General features: G+C 54.0%; 1 protein-coding gene and 1 long non-coding RNA gene across 8 annotated transcripts; both read right to left on the bottom strand.

Annotated features, from left to right (window-relative positions):
• Positions 1 to 17: 17 nt before the first annotated feature.
• On the bottom strand, positions 18 to 8689 carry Dnase1 (deoxyribonuclease 1). 7 transcript variants are annotated; one of them, XM_026385219.2, is made up of 8 exons: positions 1979 to 6090; positions 1604 to 1692; positions 1391 to 1474; positions 899 to 1014; positions 627 to 739; positions 393 to 465; positions 206 to 302; positions 18 to 107 (listed from the first exon to the last, which is right to left on the bottom strand). In XM_026385219.2, the coding sequence occupies exons 1-7, from the start codon at positions 2210 to 2212 to the stop codon at positions 217 to 219; spliced, it is 795 nt and encodes a 264-aa protein (XP_026241004.1). In that variant the 5' UTR covers positions 2213 to 6090; the 3' UTR covers positions 18 to 107; positions 206 to 216. The 7 variants fall into 7 exon arrangements, with proteins under 7 accessions (XP_026241004.1, XP_026241000.2, XP_077658912.1 ...); XM_026385215.2 differs by having other exon boundaries at positions 393 to 547; XM_077802786.1 differs by having other exon boundaries at positions 393 to 547; positions 627 to 787.
• Positions 8690 to 10308: 1619 nt separating this feature from the next.
• Positions 10309 to 15199, bottom strand: LOC113180415 (uncharacterized). The gene is made up of 3 exons (XR_013344319.1): positions 14757 to 15199; positions 12558 to 12682; positions 10309 to 10732 (listed from the first exon to the last, which is right to left on the bottom strand). It is a non-coding gene; the product is annotated as an uncharacterized LOC113180415 (long non-coding RNA).
• Positions 15200 to 15634: the final 435 nt, after the last annotated feature.

Here is a 15634-nt window from a genome sequence, read left to right on the forward strand (position 1 = left end):
CAGTGAGGTAGCTCCCTTGGCTGGAAGCTGCACAGCCATGCTACTCACTGACATCAGGCTCTTCTCAGCGTCACTTCCACTGGGTAGTGGTCACTGATGGCCTCAGCCTGAAGGGAGACACACAGGGCTTCGGGACTTAGCCCCACCCCTCCCCTGGAGGAAGCGCATCATCTACCCACCCCGAGCTGGCAGGGTGCACACTTACAAGCTTGTTGCTCAGGCCGTAGGCCACTTGGAAGTCATAAGGGACAGCCGAGTTGGGAACAATGGCAGCTTGGAGGAGAGCTCCAGAGACCACAATCCTGTGTGACACAGGACAGGAGGTGAAGGCTGGGCTTCAGAGGCTTGGTGATGCATTCTGAGGCTGGACGCCCATGATGTATCCTACTCACCTGTCGTAGGCACAGTGTGTGGACGTGACTGTGGTGTCCGCAGTGTCGGGAATGAGCCACTGGAAGGCAGGGTCTGTATGCAGACGAATGGAGGACCATTGGGAGGGGGTCACATAGCTGCAGCCAGCATTGAAATCACCCATCAACATGATGTCCTGCGAGAGACACCTGCCTGTTGGCCCTGGGACTGATTGGGCTGCTAGAGCCCACTGCCCACAGGACGGACCATCTCACCTCCAGGCCCCACTTATGCCGGACATCCAGGTAGACGTCGTAGAGAGCATCAATCTCCGTCACTGCGTCGGCTGGGGCAGCATGCAGGGGCACGATGGCAAACTCCCTGACATCTGAGGAGACAGACACACTGAGCGCCTGGCAGGCAGAAGCAGGCTCAGCTGTTGGGATAAAGGACACACAATGGTGCCCCAGGGAGTGGACTTAAGGACAACAAGATCCCAACAGGTGTGGGGATGGCCTGGGTAGGGCTGAGGCTCAGCAATACTCACGTGTATATGGGGAGAAGAACTTGACAATGGCTGGTTCTCGACTGAAGGTGTCATTCCCACAGGGCTCACAGCCGTCATCATAGTAGTAGCTGTCCAACACGGACACTTGGTCAGGCCTGCGGGAGGGCCAGGCAGGAGGTAACCGTGGGGCTGGTGAACCAGCCGGCTCCTTCACATTATCTCAATGAACCTGCTTCCTGGGGCAGCAGAAGGGACCAGGTCTCACTAGCACTGGCACTAGCAGGTGGCCCTGGGGAGGAGCAGGTGCCAGCCACCGGCTCACTCGGGCTGGAGGCAGGGGTGGTCGCCACCTCCTGGCGTGCTCTCTTTTTGGGTTCTTGTCCCTCCCACTTTCCTAGGATCCTCCCAGGAGAGGGAGGGGCTTACTGGACTCTGGACTACCCCTGACCCTTGCACGGTGCCCTGTAGGTACAGACGGGGTCCTCACGTCCTGGTCCTGGCAGTCACAGACTGCACTGGCCCAGGTTTTACCTGTACACGAAAAGGTACTGCTCCTTATAGCTACTGCGTCCCAGAGGCTCGCTGACCACATAGTGGTAATTGTCCGGTGCATCTCTGGATGGGGGAAACAAAGGTCCATCAGGGCCTCAGCAGGGCTCTGCCTCCTGTCCCTGGGACCAGAATGAAGTGAGGCTGTACCATGGAAGTGGTCTCTTCTCCCAGAACCCTACCACTGTCACCCACCGATTAAGTTCATCCAGCAGTTTCCCCACAGCTGTCAGGTAGGTGTCTCTGACCTCCTGGATAAGAGCAATGTCGTAGCGACTCAGGATCTAGGGGACAGGGCCGCACGGGTACTGAGCAGGAGCTGGGTGGTGACTCCAGCCCTTAGCTGCCTGGGGCATCGGGTCCTGCCCATCTCAAGGGTCACAGCCAGAGCCATGGCTGCTCCTTGGGACATTCTTCATGGTGCAGCAGGCCCTGTCTTCACCTTGCCTGGGTCCTGGGGCTTTCATTGCCCCACGGAGCTGCCCTGCCCAAACCACTGGCCCTGTGTTCATGGGGCTGTGACACCCTCCCCCTGAGGTCTGCACTCAGGAGCAGGCCACCAAGACTTACCTGCACAATGTAGCTAGAGAGGGTTGCATTGGACATCTTGGTCTCCCCAAAACTCCGTATGTTGAAGGCTGCAATTCTCAGAGATGTGACCACATGCTGCAGGCTGGCCAGGGCAAGCAGCACTATCATAGGCCTTGTGCCCCTCATCCTGGGAGAACCTGTTATAGGGAACAGTGGGACATCGCCTGTCGTCCTCGCCCCCGCCTCCCCAAGGTCAAGGGCATCTGCCCTCATGGCTGTACTACAAGAAGAGCACAGGCCGGGGAGACCCTCAGTGCTTTCACCACATATCCAGAGGGACAAGCACCCAGTGCCACAGAAGTCCCTGGTTTTCCTCCTTCACCCACCAGGGGAAACAAGCCCCAGAAACATGCCATCCTGAGCCACTGGGGCCACCAGAGCCTGCACTTGCCAAGCAGACCCTGTTCTGTTGGTGGGACACAGCTGAGCCTGCCCTCCCTGCTCAGGGACTGGCTGGTCACCTAGGACTCCACAGATGACCAAGCCTAACACTCACCCAAGGTGATGTCTGCAGAGATGATGGGATTTCTGCTAAGAATTTGGAATATTCTTTGGTGATAATTTTCTCCTTTTGCTGCTTTAAGAAAAAGTTAATTTCCAGAGGGAGCTCTTGGAAGAAACGACACAGTGAGGACTTGCAGATCTGCCAGGGCTCCTTCTCTGTCCAGACACTGCTGGTCCCAGCCAGGGTTTTAAGGGTTCGGGCAGCAAGACCGCCCCCAGGGCACGAGTGCGCCTGCACCTGAGCAGAACAATGGCACACCTGTGTGGCCCTTGACAGACCGGCTCCATCATGGAGTGAACACAGCAGCTGATAATGATGTTGGCACTTGGCTGTAAAGTATCTAGTAAATGTCCTTTGCCCACCAGGGATGGGCACGGGTGTGTGCTGGAGGGCAGGGCTGCTCTCAGCCTCAGATCTAGGATCCTGGAGGTCACCTTGGAGCCAAGGCCAAAGCCAGGAACACAGCTGCACATTGCCAGTGGAGCACCACCACTCTGGCCCAGGACCTTCAGGGCACCCCAGTTCCTCCCAATTCATCAGCCGTGATAGGCGGCAGACTGGCAGCTGAGCAGGAGCAGGGCTGTGAATGGGGGTGCAGGCTGTGGCATGACAGCATCACTGGGTAAGGGTGAGGACTGCAAGGCCAAGCAGCAGGGAGCTTTCTGAAACAGATGAGAGGCTTAAGCCTCAGGGACCTTCAGTGAAGAGGTCACAAGGCCACACCTTGGTCCAGTCATTTCAGAATCCTTGGCCTTCCCATGAGTGTTCATGTCCTGAGGCTACAGCAACAAGTCACAGATTCTGTGGCTTAAGACAATAGGAATTGATCCTCTCACCGTTCTGGAGGCCTAGAATCAGCATGGCCATGGGTGCTGCTCTAGGGGAGGATCCTCCTCTAGGCTAGCTCCACTCTGCCTCTGTGATTATGTGGCCTGTCAATCTGTCAATTCTCCTTCTAGAAAGATAACCATGGTTGCATTTGGGGCCCTCCCAGGTCAGCTGGATAATGTCCCCACCTCACCATCCTTAGTCTCATCTGTGAAGTCCTCTTGCCACATAAGCTTAGGACATGGGTATTTCTTAGGGCCCGTGCTCAGGCAGTCCATCTAAGGGGGCTCTGCCCCATATGGGAAGAGCTATTGCGTCTCCAAGGACAACCATGTGGGAGGCCTTGGTCTCTCCTTGGGAGGTGGGAGGGCCTGGCAGAAATTGTTGGACCAAGGCTCAAGAACCTTGGGGGAGGGGGTGCTATGGGAGATCAGGGAGCAGGGTGGCCTCCAGGGCAGGAGTCAGTAGGGGCTAAGGTCAGTCAGGAAACTACAGATCTGGCCTGCTGGCCAGGAACCAAGTGCAGGCCCAGTGAGGGTTAACAGAGGGTAAACCTGAACTTTAAGGAATCAAAGGGCACTGAGAAGTGCCTCTGGCCATCAGCAAAGGTTCACTGGACTTTGTTATGGCACCTGAGAGATGGAGTCACCAACTTGCTCCAGCTTCCAGAAGCCCCATCAGACTTTTTCAAAGGTCTGGTTGCTGGGTTTTCCCTATTTTTAATCTCAGGAGCAGGCTTAGCAAGTCACTGTGCTCCACAGAGATGACTTGCTTAGCTTCCAGGTGGATGCAGGGCACCGATTACCATTGACACAGTGTGTCAGAGGTCTAGCTCGGGTTTGCAGCACAGTGGACAAGGGTGCCTGGGGGCCTCTCATCCTTTCCCTACTCTTGGGAGCTCCCAAGCACCATCCTCACCCTCCTCCTACCCACCAAGAAGGTTGGGAGTCAGGCCTTGTACAAACGACTGGGCCCTGGACTCCCACTGTATGTAACAGCCTTCAGAACAGGGGCTCCTATTCTATGTGAGCCCCCAGCTCAGTGTGAGCCCCCAGCTCAGCACTGGTGGTCCCAACCATCAGAAGGGGTGGGACCACCTCCACTGCTGTCCTGAGGTTTAAGTAGCAGTAGACACAACACCATTCCACAGAATCACTGCAGCTCTTCAAAAAGTCCCCTGCTCCCTGAGGACAGGCCCTCTCAAATGCTGTACCACCATTGATCTTACCTTTCCCTTCTGGGTATTTCTATTTGTTTCAGCCAGTTGTTGCTGTGTAACAAGCTGCCCCAAAACGAGTGTGCACAGCCAGGCATAACAGTGCATGCTGGCAACCTCAGCAACCTGGGAGCTGAGGCAAATTCAAGGTCAGCCTGAGCAATTTAGTGAGACCCCATCTCAAATTTTTTAAAAAGGGTTGGGGATATAAGTGCCCCTTGGTTCAACCCCAGTATTGGGGGGAACAAACACAAGTGTCTGTTCACAGCATGCATTTCCTTTCCTGTGTGCAGATCTGCAGACCAGCTGGGACGGCGCTGGGGCTGCTGGGGCTGGGCTGGAAGGTCCCAAGGGGCAAGCAGGGTATCTGACACCCCTTGAGGCCTAGGCTTGGACTCTGTGCTGTCCCTTCTGCCCACTCTTTTGGCCCTAGCAGGCCAGTAGGCCAAGCCAAGGTGAGCGGAAAGGAGTGAGGTACACTCTTCTCATGGCCCCTACTTTGCAGATGCAGAGATGGGCACCAGGGAAGAGAGGCATGGCATTCCTGGCATCTCCAGTCCTATCAGCTAGGATGTGTGTGCCGAGAGCCAATGCCCACAGCTGGGAAGCTGGCCCCTTTTTTGCGTCAGGGTGAGCAGTTTTTACATCAGCCACGAGGATCTGCAGCTTTCTCCTGTCTCCTCCACAGAAACACAAAGGGAAGCAGCTCATGACAGTGGTCTCAAGTATGAACCAAGTCACAGGATAAAGAAAATCCCACAAACACCGCAGTCAGGAACAAAGTGTAAAGAAAATCCTATAAACACCACAATCAGGAACAAAGTGTTATGGGCCAGACTTTATGGGCAATGACCAAACAGACTCCATTTTGCCCTGAGACTCCACATCATGTAGGAAATGCTCCTCCCATAGGAATACCTGCCTCTGTGCCCATCAAACAGCATAGCATGTTTGGCGACACAAAATGGCAATTCTTTTTTTTTTTTTTTTTAATATTTTTTAGTGGTAGTTGGACACCTTTATTTATTTATTTTTATGTGGTGCTGAGGATCAAACCCAGGGCCTCACGCATGCTAAAGCACTTTGCCACTGAGCTACAGCCCCAGCCCACAAAATGGCAATTCTTATACAATGTAAAATTATTCTCTTTGGTTCGCATTTTTCTTGGACAATGTACCCTGTCAGATTGGTTGTCTAGATGTTAGTAACCATTCTTTAACTTGTACCAAATGAGGATCATTTTGACCTACTTCCCCTTCTGCTTATGATCTCCTGATGTTTGCTTATGGTCTTGAATCAGCAACAGCCACTTATGATTAATGTGGTTTTGGACTGTAAAGGTGTGCTCTAACCCCAGGAGGGAGTTGAAGGGTGTAGACTTGCAGCCTGCCCCTTGACCCGCCAGCTGGTGGATCCTAACCACAGGCTGCTGAATAAAGATGGTTCCATGCCCTGCTTTAAGATCTACTCAGTGATTTAATGCAATCTAGCCATAATAAAAGGACCTCAAAGGGACATGTGCAGTGGCACAGGCCACACAGGGGTCAAGGCAAGGTGCAAGGAGCTGTGCGAAGGCACCCTCAGATCAGGCGTGTGCTGCTCAGGGAAGTCCACGGTCCTGAAGCTGCATCCCACTTTATTCCTTTCTATGCTATCCAGTATCTGCAGCGCTAGCTTGGAACCCAGGCACACCCCCTTCCTGGCCCAATGCAGTGACCCCACCACGTGCAGATGCCAAAATTCCTGAGAGCACTCCAGGTCCTTGCCATCCCCTACCCTCCCCCAAACATCCAGAGTGCATTTCTCTCCAATCTGCAGCCACCACACTGGCCCGCTCACCACTGTTGTGTGGCCTCTCAGCTTCCAGAAACACCTCCATGGTCCACCCGGTCCCAGAACATCTCCTAAGTGTGTAATCAGATCACATAACACGTTATTCCTCTGCTTGGAATCTGTCACCAATTTCTCATTGTCCTTAAGGAGAAATCAATGCTTACCATAACCTAAACAATTCCAGCTCAGAGCTTCTGCTCACCTGAGCAGCTGGGGCCTTCTATTATGTCATCCCAGTTTCAGCTTAAATGTCACCTCTTCCAGAGAGGCCATTCCCTCCCTGCCCACAGGGCCCCTGTTGCTCAGTGGTTGTAACATGCTCCTCATTCACACTCCCAGATGGCCGACTTCTCAAGCAGAAAGCTCTGCGGCAGAGACCCTGGCTCTCTGTCCATGGAAGGTCCCTGGTGCACACGGCAACACCTGGAAGGCACAGGGCACCCACAGCTAAGCTGTGCTCAGCTTTCCTGCTCCTCCTGGCTGAGAGAATGTCCCTTCCTCCAGGACCCTCCAGAGAAAAGCCTGTCCTCAGAGACACTGGGCACAGGGGACACTGTGGGCATCCAAGGCATAGCTCCCTTCAGTGGGCTAGACGTACCTCAGGAGGCACGTGTGCTGCCCCCTCACCCCGTCTCGTCAGCCCATCTTGGAGGACAAAGGCCCTGTCTTTGCCATGTCACTGTAATCCCTGAGGAGGTCACAGGCTTCGCTCAGCACAGTGTGCTGCCCTTGGCCCGTGACTGGCCTGCACTTGCCAGCCCAAGTTCATTTCTGCTCATTTCCACCCAGGGTGGAAAATTCCTCAGAACAACACACATGAAATGCCAAGACTCGTGACCTCCGCTCTGTCATGCTCGGTCAGTCATGCCAAACCCAGTGCGTTAGGGGGCAGATGGCATCTGGAGGCCAGGAGCCAGCACTCCCAGGAGGGCTCTGCCAGCCTGAGCACACCACTATTCTGCACCCTGGTTTCAGGAAAACACAAAAACAGGTCGTCTGCCTAAAAGCCACATTCTAAAGCCCATGCTGGGTGTGTGGGTACCCCTGCAGCACATGCCTCTGGGGCGCCAGCCACAAGCTGCACTTCCTGGGCATGCAGCAGGGCCCCAAGTGCTACCATGAAAATGCCTCTCAAATCCCCTAGTTCCAAAGCCACTTTAGCCTCCCACAGGCACAAGGAGCGCTCTGGGCAGCTCCGTGTGTCCATCCTGGGGCTGGAGCTATGGAGAGGTACACAGGTCCAGGGTCCCAAGGCTCAGGCCGTGTGTTTTCCACTGACCTCCCCTCAGCTCCCTAGTCCTGCTCTGCTGACACAGCCACCCGAAGGTAGACTCCAGCCACAACCCTCTCCTCATCTTCCTCTGGGAATTCCAACGCCCCTGAACTCCCCTCACCCCGTCTCTTCAGGGGTCAGCCACAGCTGTCCCCAAGCCCATCTGTGAGTCATCTTCCCATGCTCCCATTTCCTAGTGTGCCTCGTCACTTTCGACTAAGAATTAGCCACTGTGACAGAAGGGAGCGTCTGGGTGTGTCCCCTCCACGGAAGACTTACCTCCTTGGAGGGCCAGAGGAACAGCCTACTGGGGGGGCACTCAGGGACCTTGTGAAGACCAACTGCCCTGCGGCCTGCTCACTTCCACGTGCCCCACACCTGTCCTGACCAAAAGCCTGCGTTCTATCTTAGGCCCTTCCTCCTGACAGGCCTGACCTCTTCCAGATTCTCCACTTCCAGATTCTCTTCCTGGTGCTTGGGATTGGTCTCTTCTCTGGCCTCCTCCTCCTTGGGGATCCTGGCCCTGGGGTACTGCTGCTCAGCAGGGGCCCACCCTGGGATACTGCCTACAGCCCTCAGCTTCACGCCTCAGCATCTTGCCTGGCCAGGGCCCTGGGGGGAAAGACCCCGCACAGGAGCCTTCCTGTGACTGGGGTGGCTGTCCTGTGTTGGAGCCTCGCGTTCTTGGCAGCACTAGTCTGCCGCAGGCTGCTCCATGGGAGCAGCTAATCTGGGAGCAGCACCCTGAGTCACTTGAGATGGGCTGACACCAGTGGGGCTGGTCCAACCAGTAGCCGTTAAACAGCTCCAGTTACGGATGTCCTGTCTAGAGTGCACCAGATGAGGGAGAATCAAAATGGACACAAGCCCATTTTGTGGGGCAGTCAGGGACTGAGCTGTCACCTTTCTGGGACAGTGGCCTCTGCATTCTTGGCAGCCTCCTCCTAACAAGGATGGCATGTGCCGGGAGCTGGTTAGTCCTCCCACCAGAAGCTGCCCGTTGGCTCCTGAAGTGAGCAAGAGGGCCTGTGCTTGTCCTCGGGCCTCCTCCTGGACACAAGTGCAGGTGTGAAGACAGCTTCTGCCCTCTTGGTCTTCTGAGGGCTGCACGTCCCGCTGCAGCCTCCTGCCAGGGCGGCTGCTCCTACCCAGCTTCTGCTCTCCCAGGCACCTCAGGATCTCAGCACAGGACACTGGGGCAATGTGGCACTGCCAGGGCAGCCCAGCTCCAGTTGTGAGGAGGCCATGGTGCCGAGCTCACCCAGGTCTTTCCCCCACCTGCGCTGCCCAGGAGAAGTCATGTGCTGTTACATTCTCCACAACTGACCTCTCCTGTGGGAGCAGGGACATGTGCAGGAAGCACACTTGTTTTCCCTGAGAGCCAGGGGACTCAGCAGTGTGGGGAGCCAATGCTCAGGGAAAGGCCTTGCCCCATGGTGGCCTCTAGGACACATGCCTTCTGAGGCTGCAGTTAGTACACCATGCTCCCTCCTGTCCCAATCCCCAACTGGCATGAGGGGCTCCCCAAGGCCCTCCCTCCATTCCCACCTTAGCACAGGCACCAGTCCAGGGCAGGGCCTGAAGCACAGAGGCCTGGCTGTGGAAAGGGAAAGGTGACCGAGGGGAAAATGTAGCAGCCAGACATCTGCCTCACTGGGCCCTGGAGCAGCACCATTCCCAGAGTCCCCTCACTTTGGGAAGGTGACTTCCTAGGCTCCCTCTCCTGGACATGCAGGGAAGCACAGGTGTCCACCGGGGTGAGCACTTCTCCCTGCGTCCCTGTTCAGAGTTCCAGCATGTGCCACCACCACCAGCACCCTGCCTTGAGTGAGCCGGGTGCAGTGGTGCATGCCTGTCATCCTAGTGACTCGGGAGGCTGACACAGGAAGATCATGTGTTCAAAACCAGCCTCAGCAAAGGTGAGGTGATAAACAACTCAGTGAGACCCTTTCTCTAAATACAATACAAAACAGGGCTGGGGCTGGGGGCTCGGTGGTCAAGGGCCCCAGAGTTCAATCCCTGGTACCAAAATAAGCTCCTAAATGATCGGGCTCTTTCCTCACTTGGGCTCTGTGAGGAGGCACTGAGGGGCTTTAGGTCACCAATGACATAGCTGTGGGACACTGGAGAAGTGCAAGCTTGCTGGGGTGGCAGATTCCAGCTGCCTCCTGGCTACCACTCAAAGCCTCTGCCATCTTGCTGCTCCCATTCCCAGGTGGCTGGATCCTAAGGAAGGGAAGAGGGGTGTTGACATGGCCAGCTTGGCAAGTGGGTGCCACCTGTTTAAGTTCCTGACAGGCTTAAAGTGGGACAACAGGGACCCCTGAACACATGGACAACACAGATGAGGATTTGCGGGTAGAGAAGAGGACACTGGCCAGAGGGTCCCCTGGGGCCTGCAGCTGGGGGGGGCGGGAGGACCCAAGGGAAAGGACCCTGCAGGGAGTAGACTAAGAGTCCCCAGAACCCACGTGGGGATGGAGACTTGGTTTCCACAAGCCACGGTTCCTAACTCACAGGAGACTGGTAGAACCTCAGAGGAGCATGGCCCTTGATAACAAAAAGTTAAAGCTGGACTAAAGGCAGCTGTAAGCAAAGCCCAGAAGCACACCTCCAAAGACCCCCGAGTTGAACGGGCTTTGCTAAATCCTAACTCAACACTGCTGAAGGAGATATAGAACCTCAGAGCCAGCGATTTAAAATCCACAATATCTTCAATCCAGGTCTGTCCATGGGTCCAACGTGGAGACAAGGGCCGTTCAGTACAGAAAACAATTAATTACTTACAGAAATTAACTAGGAACCAACAAAAGAGAACTCCACAGAACCCCTAGGGTAGAGAGGTACCAAGGGAAGGATCCAGACCTGGGGAGGGTGTGTCACAGGTACCCCGCCATGGTGTCCCAGGCCAAGGGTTGAGAACCCCTGGGGGTGCTGAACCCAGCTGTCAGGCTCTCTGTGGAAGGGCTGGGAAGACCCGAGGTGAGGGTGCTGTGTGGGGTCCAGCTTCACGTGTGCAGCCATCTTGGTGGTAGCCTCCATCTTGCCACCAGGAGACCCTGGCACGAGTCGCAACCCCTAAAGGGCAAAGAGATCATTAAAACAATCACCTGAGTGGGCTGTGCCCTTGACCCATGCTTGGACTGCTCCTTGACTGTGTGGGCATGTTCAGAGTTCATGGGAAAGGCTGAGTGCATTCCAGATGGCACAGCCCATCTCTGTCCAGCTCAGCATGAAAGCCCGTCTTCCTGCCGCCACCACCCAAGACACCTTCAGTCCTCTAGTCCCCAGGAGACTGCAGTCGGTGCATTACTGGATCTGTCGTCCTCTTACTTTGGTCTGTGACCCCTTCCACCTTTGGCAGCCGGTTCTCAAACACTGGGACTGGCTTTTTCTAAAGCACAAACTCACCAGAAAGTAGCCAGGAGCCAGCTGGGGCCACAGAACCTGCCTAAGGTGCCCAAGTATCCCACAGGCCAGCCTGTCACAGAACAAGCATAAGCAGAACAGCAGCACAGAGGATGCTCCTCCAGCCCCAGCAGATCAGCAGGCAGCAAGGGAGGAGGGTGTCACCCGCAGCAACCACAGCGGCCTTGAGTGGAGGTGACACACCAAGTCTGCTGTAACAGACCTCAGACAAGGGGATGCCAGCACACAGCCACTGCCTTAGCAGCTAAGTTGCTAAGACTGGCCTCAAACTCCTGAACCTCCCCAGTCTCTGGGGTTACTGGCTGTGCCACTGGGTCTAGCAAAGAAAATAAAATCTTAAAAATGGCCCTGCTAAAAAGCACACTACGGCCAGGCACATGGTGCACACCTGTAATCCCAGAGACTCAGAAGGCCACACGTTCACGGCTAGCCTCAGCAACTTAGTGAGGCCCTGTCTCAAAAAAAAAAAAAAAAAAAGTATACTATTTACTGAGGAGGGTTGCAGTGCAGCTTAGGGCACAGGACTTATCTAGCATGCAGGAGGCCCTGGGCTCCACCTACTGTACTGCAAATCATTAAAAAGAAGCAAGCCAGCCAGCCGGGTGTGCATACCTGTAATCCCAGCTACTTGGGAGGCTGAGGCAGGAGGATGGAAAGCTTGAGACCAGTCTCAGTATCTTAGTGAGACTCTGTCTCAAAATAAGAGAGGAGGCTGAGGATGTAGCTCAGTGCTAGAGCAGCCCTGGGTTCGATCCCCAGTACCACCAAATAAAAATATAAATGCTCTACCAGGTTCATCTCTACATACACTTCTTGCCTTTCCTGACCAACTGTTTCCCTGCTATAAAGGTGTTTGTGAATCCTCAACCCCCCACCCCAGCTACAGACCCAGGAGAGCGAATCATTAGCCTGGGGGGATACGGGGGTCCTATTCAGAACCGGGCAAACAGAGCCTCTGAGTGCCCCTGGTTCAGTCCCCAGTACAACTGGGAAAAAAAAAAGGGGGGGAAAAGTAAAATTACTACAACTAAAAAAACTGAGAAGACAATTATTTGCTTACTCAATCTGCACTCTCCCTGACCCCTGCCCAGATAAACGAGGAGGAGCTGGACAGGTTTTGGCTTTGCAGAACTGAGACAAGTGCTTTCACTTCTACCACAGGACTGCTTTAAACATCAACTCAGTGGAAGAAGCCAAACGTTTTCTAAAAGTAATTATTCCAGGACGGTTAGGCTGTGATAATCAGAGCATTCAACCTCTTTGCTTTTTCCCCTGGACTCAAAAAATTACCTAGTCCAGTAGGCTAGAAAAACGGAGCCCACGCCTGGAACAACAGGCTTCTCCCACACACTTCTGCATCCATCCAAGGTCAAGCCTCACTTTTTAATACTTGAAGTGCCCCTTAACCTCCCTGGGTTATGGGTTTTGCAAAGCACGAAACATACAGTAATATTCTCATGGAAATAACACAGACCCAGTATCAGTTTCTGGACACTGTCTCTCAGCTTAGTCACAGTGGATGACTTCTGCCTAATCCCAGTGCCTCTGCTGGAGATTTATCCCAACAGGATCTTGATCAATAGGCTCACATCCTTCACCCTGGGTCAAAGAGAAAGCTGTCTCAGTTAGGGATAACTCCGCTTCTCAAAGGATTAGGCCTAAAATTAAATTCCAGTTGTCCTTTTCCTAGAGACTTTTGGCATGTCTTTCAGCTTCCAGGATCTACTCAGCATCTGTGGTTAAACACAGTGCTTCCTAATCTAGAGGCCACCAGAATCATCTGAGAACAGGGCTCTTCCCTCAAGGTTTCTCAAGCATAAGGATAGTGACCACCCATTTCCAGTGCAGAAAATCACATGGTGATTCAGTTGAGAATCCCAAGTTTAAAGCACTCTCTTCTTTAAGCCACACTTTGATCCATTTTACTTAAATAGATGGGTTTAGGGAGGGGAGGTAGAAAGGGTTTTCTTCACCTGGCTTCCAAGAGAGTTAAATCCCCAAAGCAAATGAGGTACTTCATTTCTAATCTGATTGGAGGAAAAAAATACTCTCATAACTGACTTTCCCATTGTCCCAGCCATGTCCAGATATACAAGTCATTTTTAAAATTTTTCTGTATCTTATGATATTTAATCTTGCTGTTGGGAAAACACCGCCTCTCTCAGGACTAGCTAATTCCTAGGGAGTACAAAACTTAACTAGGGAGTGTAGACTCATAGGTAAGCCACTACCCTCTTTATCTAACTCACACACCATTATTTTCCTTCCTCTAAACCATCCCACGGCCAGGTACCAAACATCTGGGGAACAACACTATCTAGCCCAAAGCCCCTGGAATTATTTATTCATAAAATGTATCTCATATATATTTGCACATATTTAGTTACATAGACGGACACAATACATTTTTTTAGGTTTTTTTTTTTTTTTAAGATGGACAAATCATCTTTATATTTATGTGGTGCTGAGGATCGAACCCAGTGCCTCACATGTGCTTGGCAAGCGCTCTACCCCTGAGTCTCAACTTATTAAAATCAGCCAATCCTATATGTCCACTCTGTCCCAGGTGCCTTTCCTGCCAAGGCCCCATGAAAGTGCTCACCTAGGCTTCCCTTTGCTCCTGCTTCCTCCTAAGCAAACCCTGGGGCTTCCCCTGTGGCCCTGACTGGTTTGGCATGCTCCCTCTTCTAGAGAAACTACTCAGTTCCTCTTTTTTTTTTTTTTTTTTTAATATTTATTCACAATACCTTTTTTTTTTTTTTTAATATTTATTTTTTAGTTCTCGGCGGACACAACATCTTTGTTGGTATGTGGTGCTGAGGATCGAACCCGGGCCGCACGCACGCACGCCAGGCGAGCGCGCTACCGCTGAGCCACATCTCCAGCCCCTCAGTTCCTCTTTTGATGGCACTGACCTCTACACATTGTCAGGCAGGCATCTCCATAGGCTAAACCTCCAGACAACCCATGTTTCCCTGCTGCCTTCCAGGCTTGTCCTATCTACTTAACTAGTCCAGTTGGGAACCATACTACAAACTAAGAATTCCAAACCCAGAGACCAAGTAATACCTCCTAGCTCAATCACACAGAAAAAAATCTTGGAATTTCTCTACCATTTGAAATTCAACAGTCAGAGCTAGGGTTGGGGATGTAGCTAAGTGATAGAATGTGTGTTTAGTATGCAGGAGGCACTGAGTCTGCACCCCCACAAACACAAAACTAAATGTTACCCAAAAAAATCCAGAAGTAGTTTTACCCAAGTAATGCCACTTCTAGAACACAAAATCTTGCAGCATTATTTAGAGTAACCAAAAAAAAAAAAAAAAAGGAAGCACCCATAAGTCAATTAACTGATTAACAAAATGTGGTGTATACCTACAGGGAATGTTTATTCAGTCACAAAAAGTAATGAAGTGCTAAGTCAGCTACACCATGGATGAACCTTGATTAGTAAAAGCCAGACAGAAAACTCCTGGTTTTACGATTCAGGGGAGACGGAACACGAGGAAACGGGGAGGGAGAGCAGTTTCCACCTGGGGTCATTAGAGGAGCAATGGAAGCACAATCTTGTGACTGAAAAACCACGGAATCGCACAGGTTCAAGGGGTGACTTTTACATTATGAGCATCACATGTTTAAAAAAACAGCAAACATTATCTTTCCTCAAACCTACTCCTTCGCCTTGAGCGGTCACTCGTACAGCGCCTGGGATCCCACTTAACTCAGATGCTCGGCCAGAAAGTAACCGACGGCGACCGGGCCGGGCCGCTCCAAGCCCTTGGCACCGGCCCTTCGCGCCCCGCGCCTCCCCTCCTCTGAGCGCGGCGGTCCGCACGGCCGCCCAGGCCTCGGGCTGCAGCGGGGCCCCTACGCGGGCCTCGACGTCCCCCCAGGTCCTGCCGGCGCAACAGGTTGGGGCTCGGGGCCACTCTGGGCGAGGCTCCCGCCCGCGCCACCGCCTTTCCCCGCGCTCACGCTCCGCGGCAGGTGCTGCGACGGGGCCGCGGCTGCACCCGTAAGCGTCCCCGAAAAACCACGACGCGTGGGGCGCACCCGGCTTCTGCCCCGACCCTGAGCCGCCTTCCTCGGAGCGGTACAGCCGCGCCTCGCCCCGCCCACTCGTCCTGCCCCACGCCGTAGCGCGCCCCCGAGGCCGCAAAGGAAGTCGGGAAGACCTCCCTCCACATCCCTGACGCGACCGCTCTGCGCCTGCGCACAAGCCGTGCTCCGTGGGACGCCGGGGGGCGCATGCGCCAGCGCAAGGCTCTCGGTTGAGAAGGTGCCGCGGCGGCGCCGGAGGTAGGAGGAGTCGGCTTCGGGGCTGGGAGTCCGCGCCCGGGAGGAGGAAGGCCTCTCCCCTCTAGCCGTTCCCGTTCTTCTGCGGGCCGATCTGTACTCACCCGCCTCTGGTGGACCTCCTAGCCTCCGCAGGGCCGCATTCGGGGCCCAGAGGCCGGAGCCGCGCCTGCTGTACGGGGGCCCCTCGGAGGGAGGCGGGGCGGGAGGTTGCGGCCAGCGATCGGAGTCCTTCTCTGGCCTTAGGGCTCTCAG

This window comes from Urocitellus parryii, chromosome 9 (assembly GCF_045843805.1).
Source record: "Urocitellus parryii isolate mUroPar1 chromosome 9, mUroPar1.hap1, whole genome shotgun sequence".
Taxonomy (NCBI): domain Eukaryota; kingdom Metazoa; phylum Chordata; class Mammalia; order Rodentia; family Sciuridae; genus Urocitellus; species Urocitellus parryii.

Excerpts from the sequence above, each read along its gene's own strand:
- Dnase1 (XM_077802786.1), bottom strand. The coding sequence starts at position 2,212 with ATGAGGGCAGATGCCCTTGACCTTGGGGAGGCGGGGGCGAGGACGACA. Across the intron at positions 788-898 it reads GTTCTTCTCCCCATATACAC|CTGAGCCTGCTTCTGCCTGC; the intron begins GTGAGTATTGCT and ends TTATCCCAACAG. Across the intron at positions 303-392 it reads ACACACTGTGCCTACGACAG|GATTGTGGTCTCTGGAGCTC; the intron begins GTGAGTAGGATA and ends TGTGTCACACAG.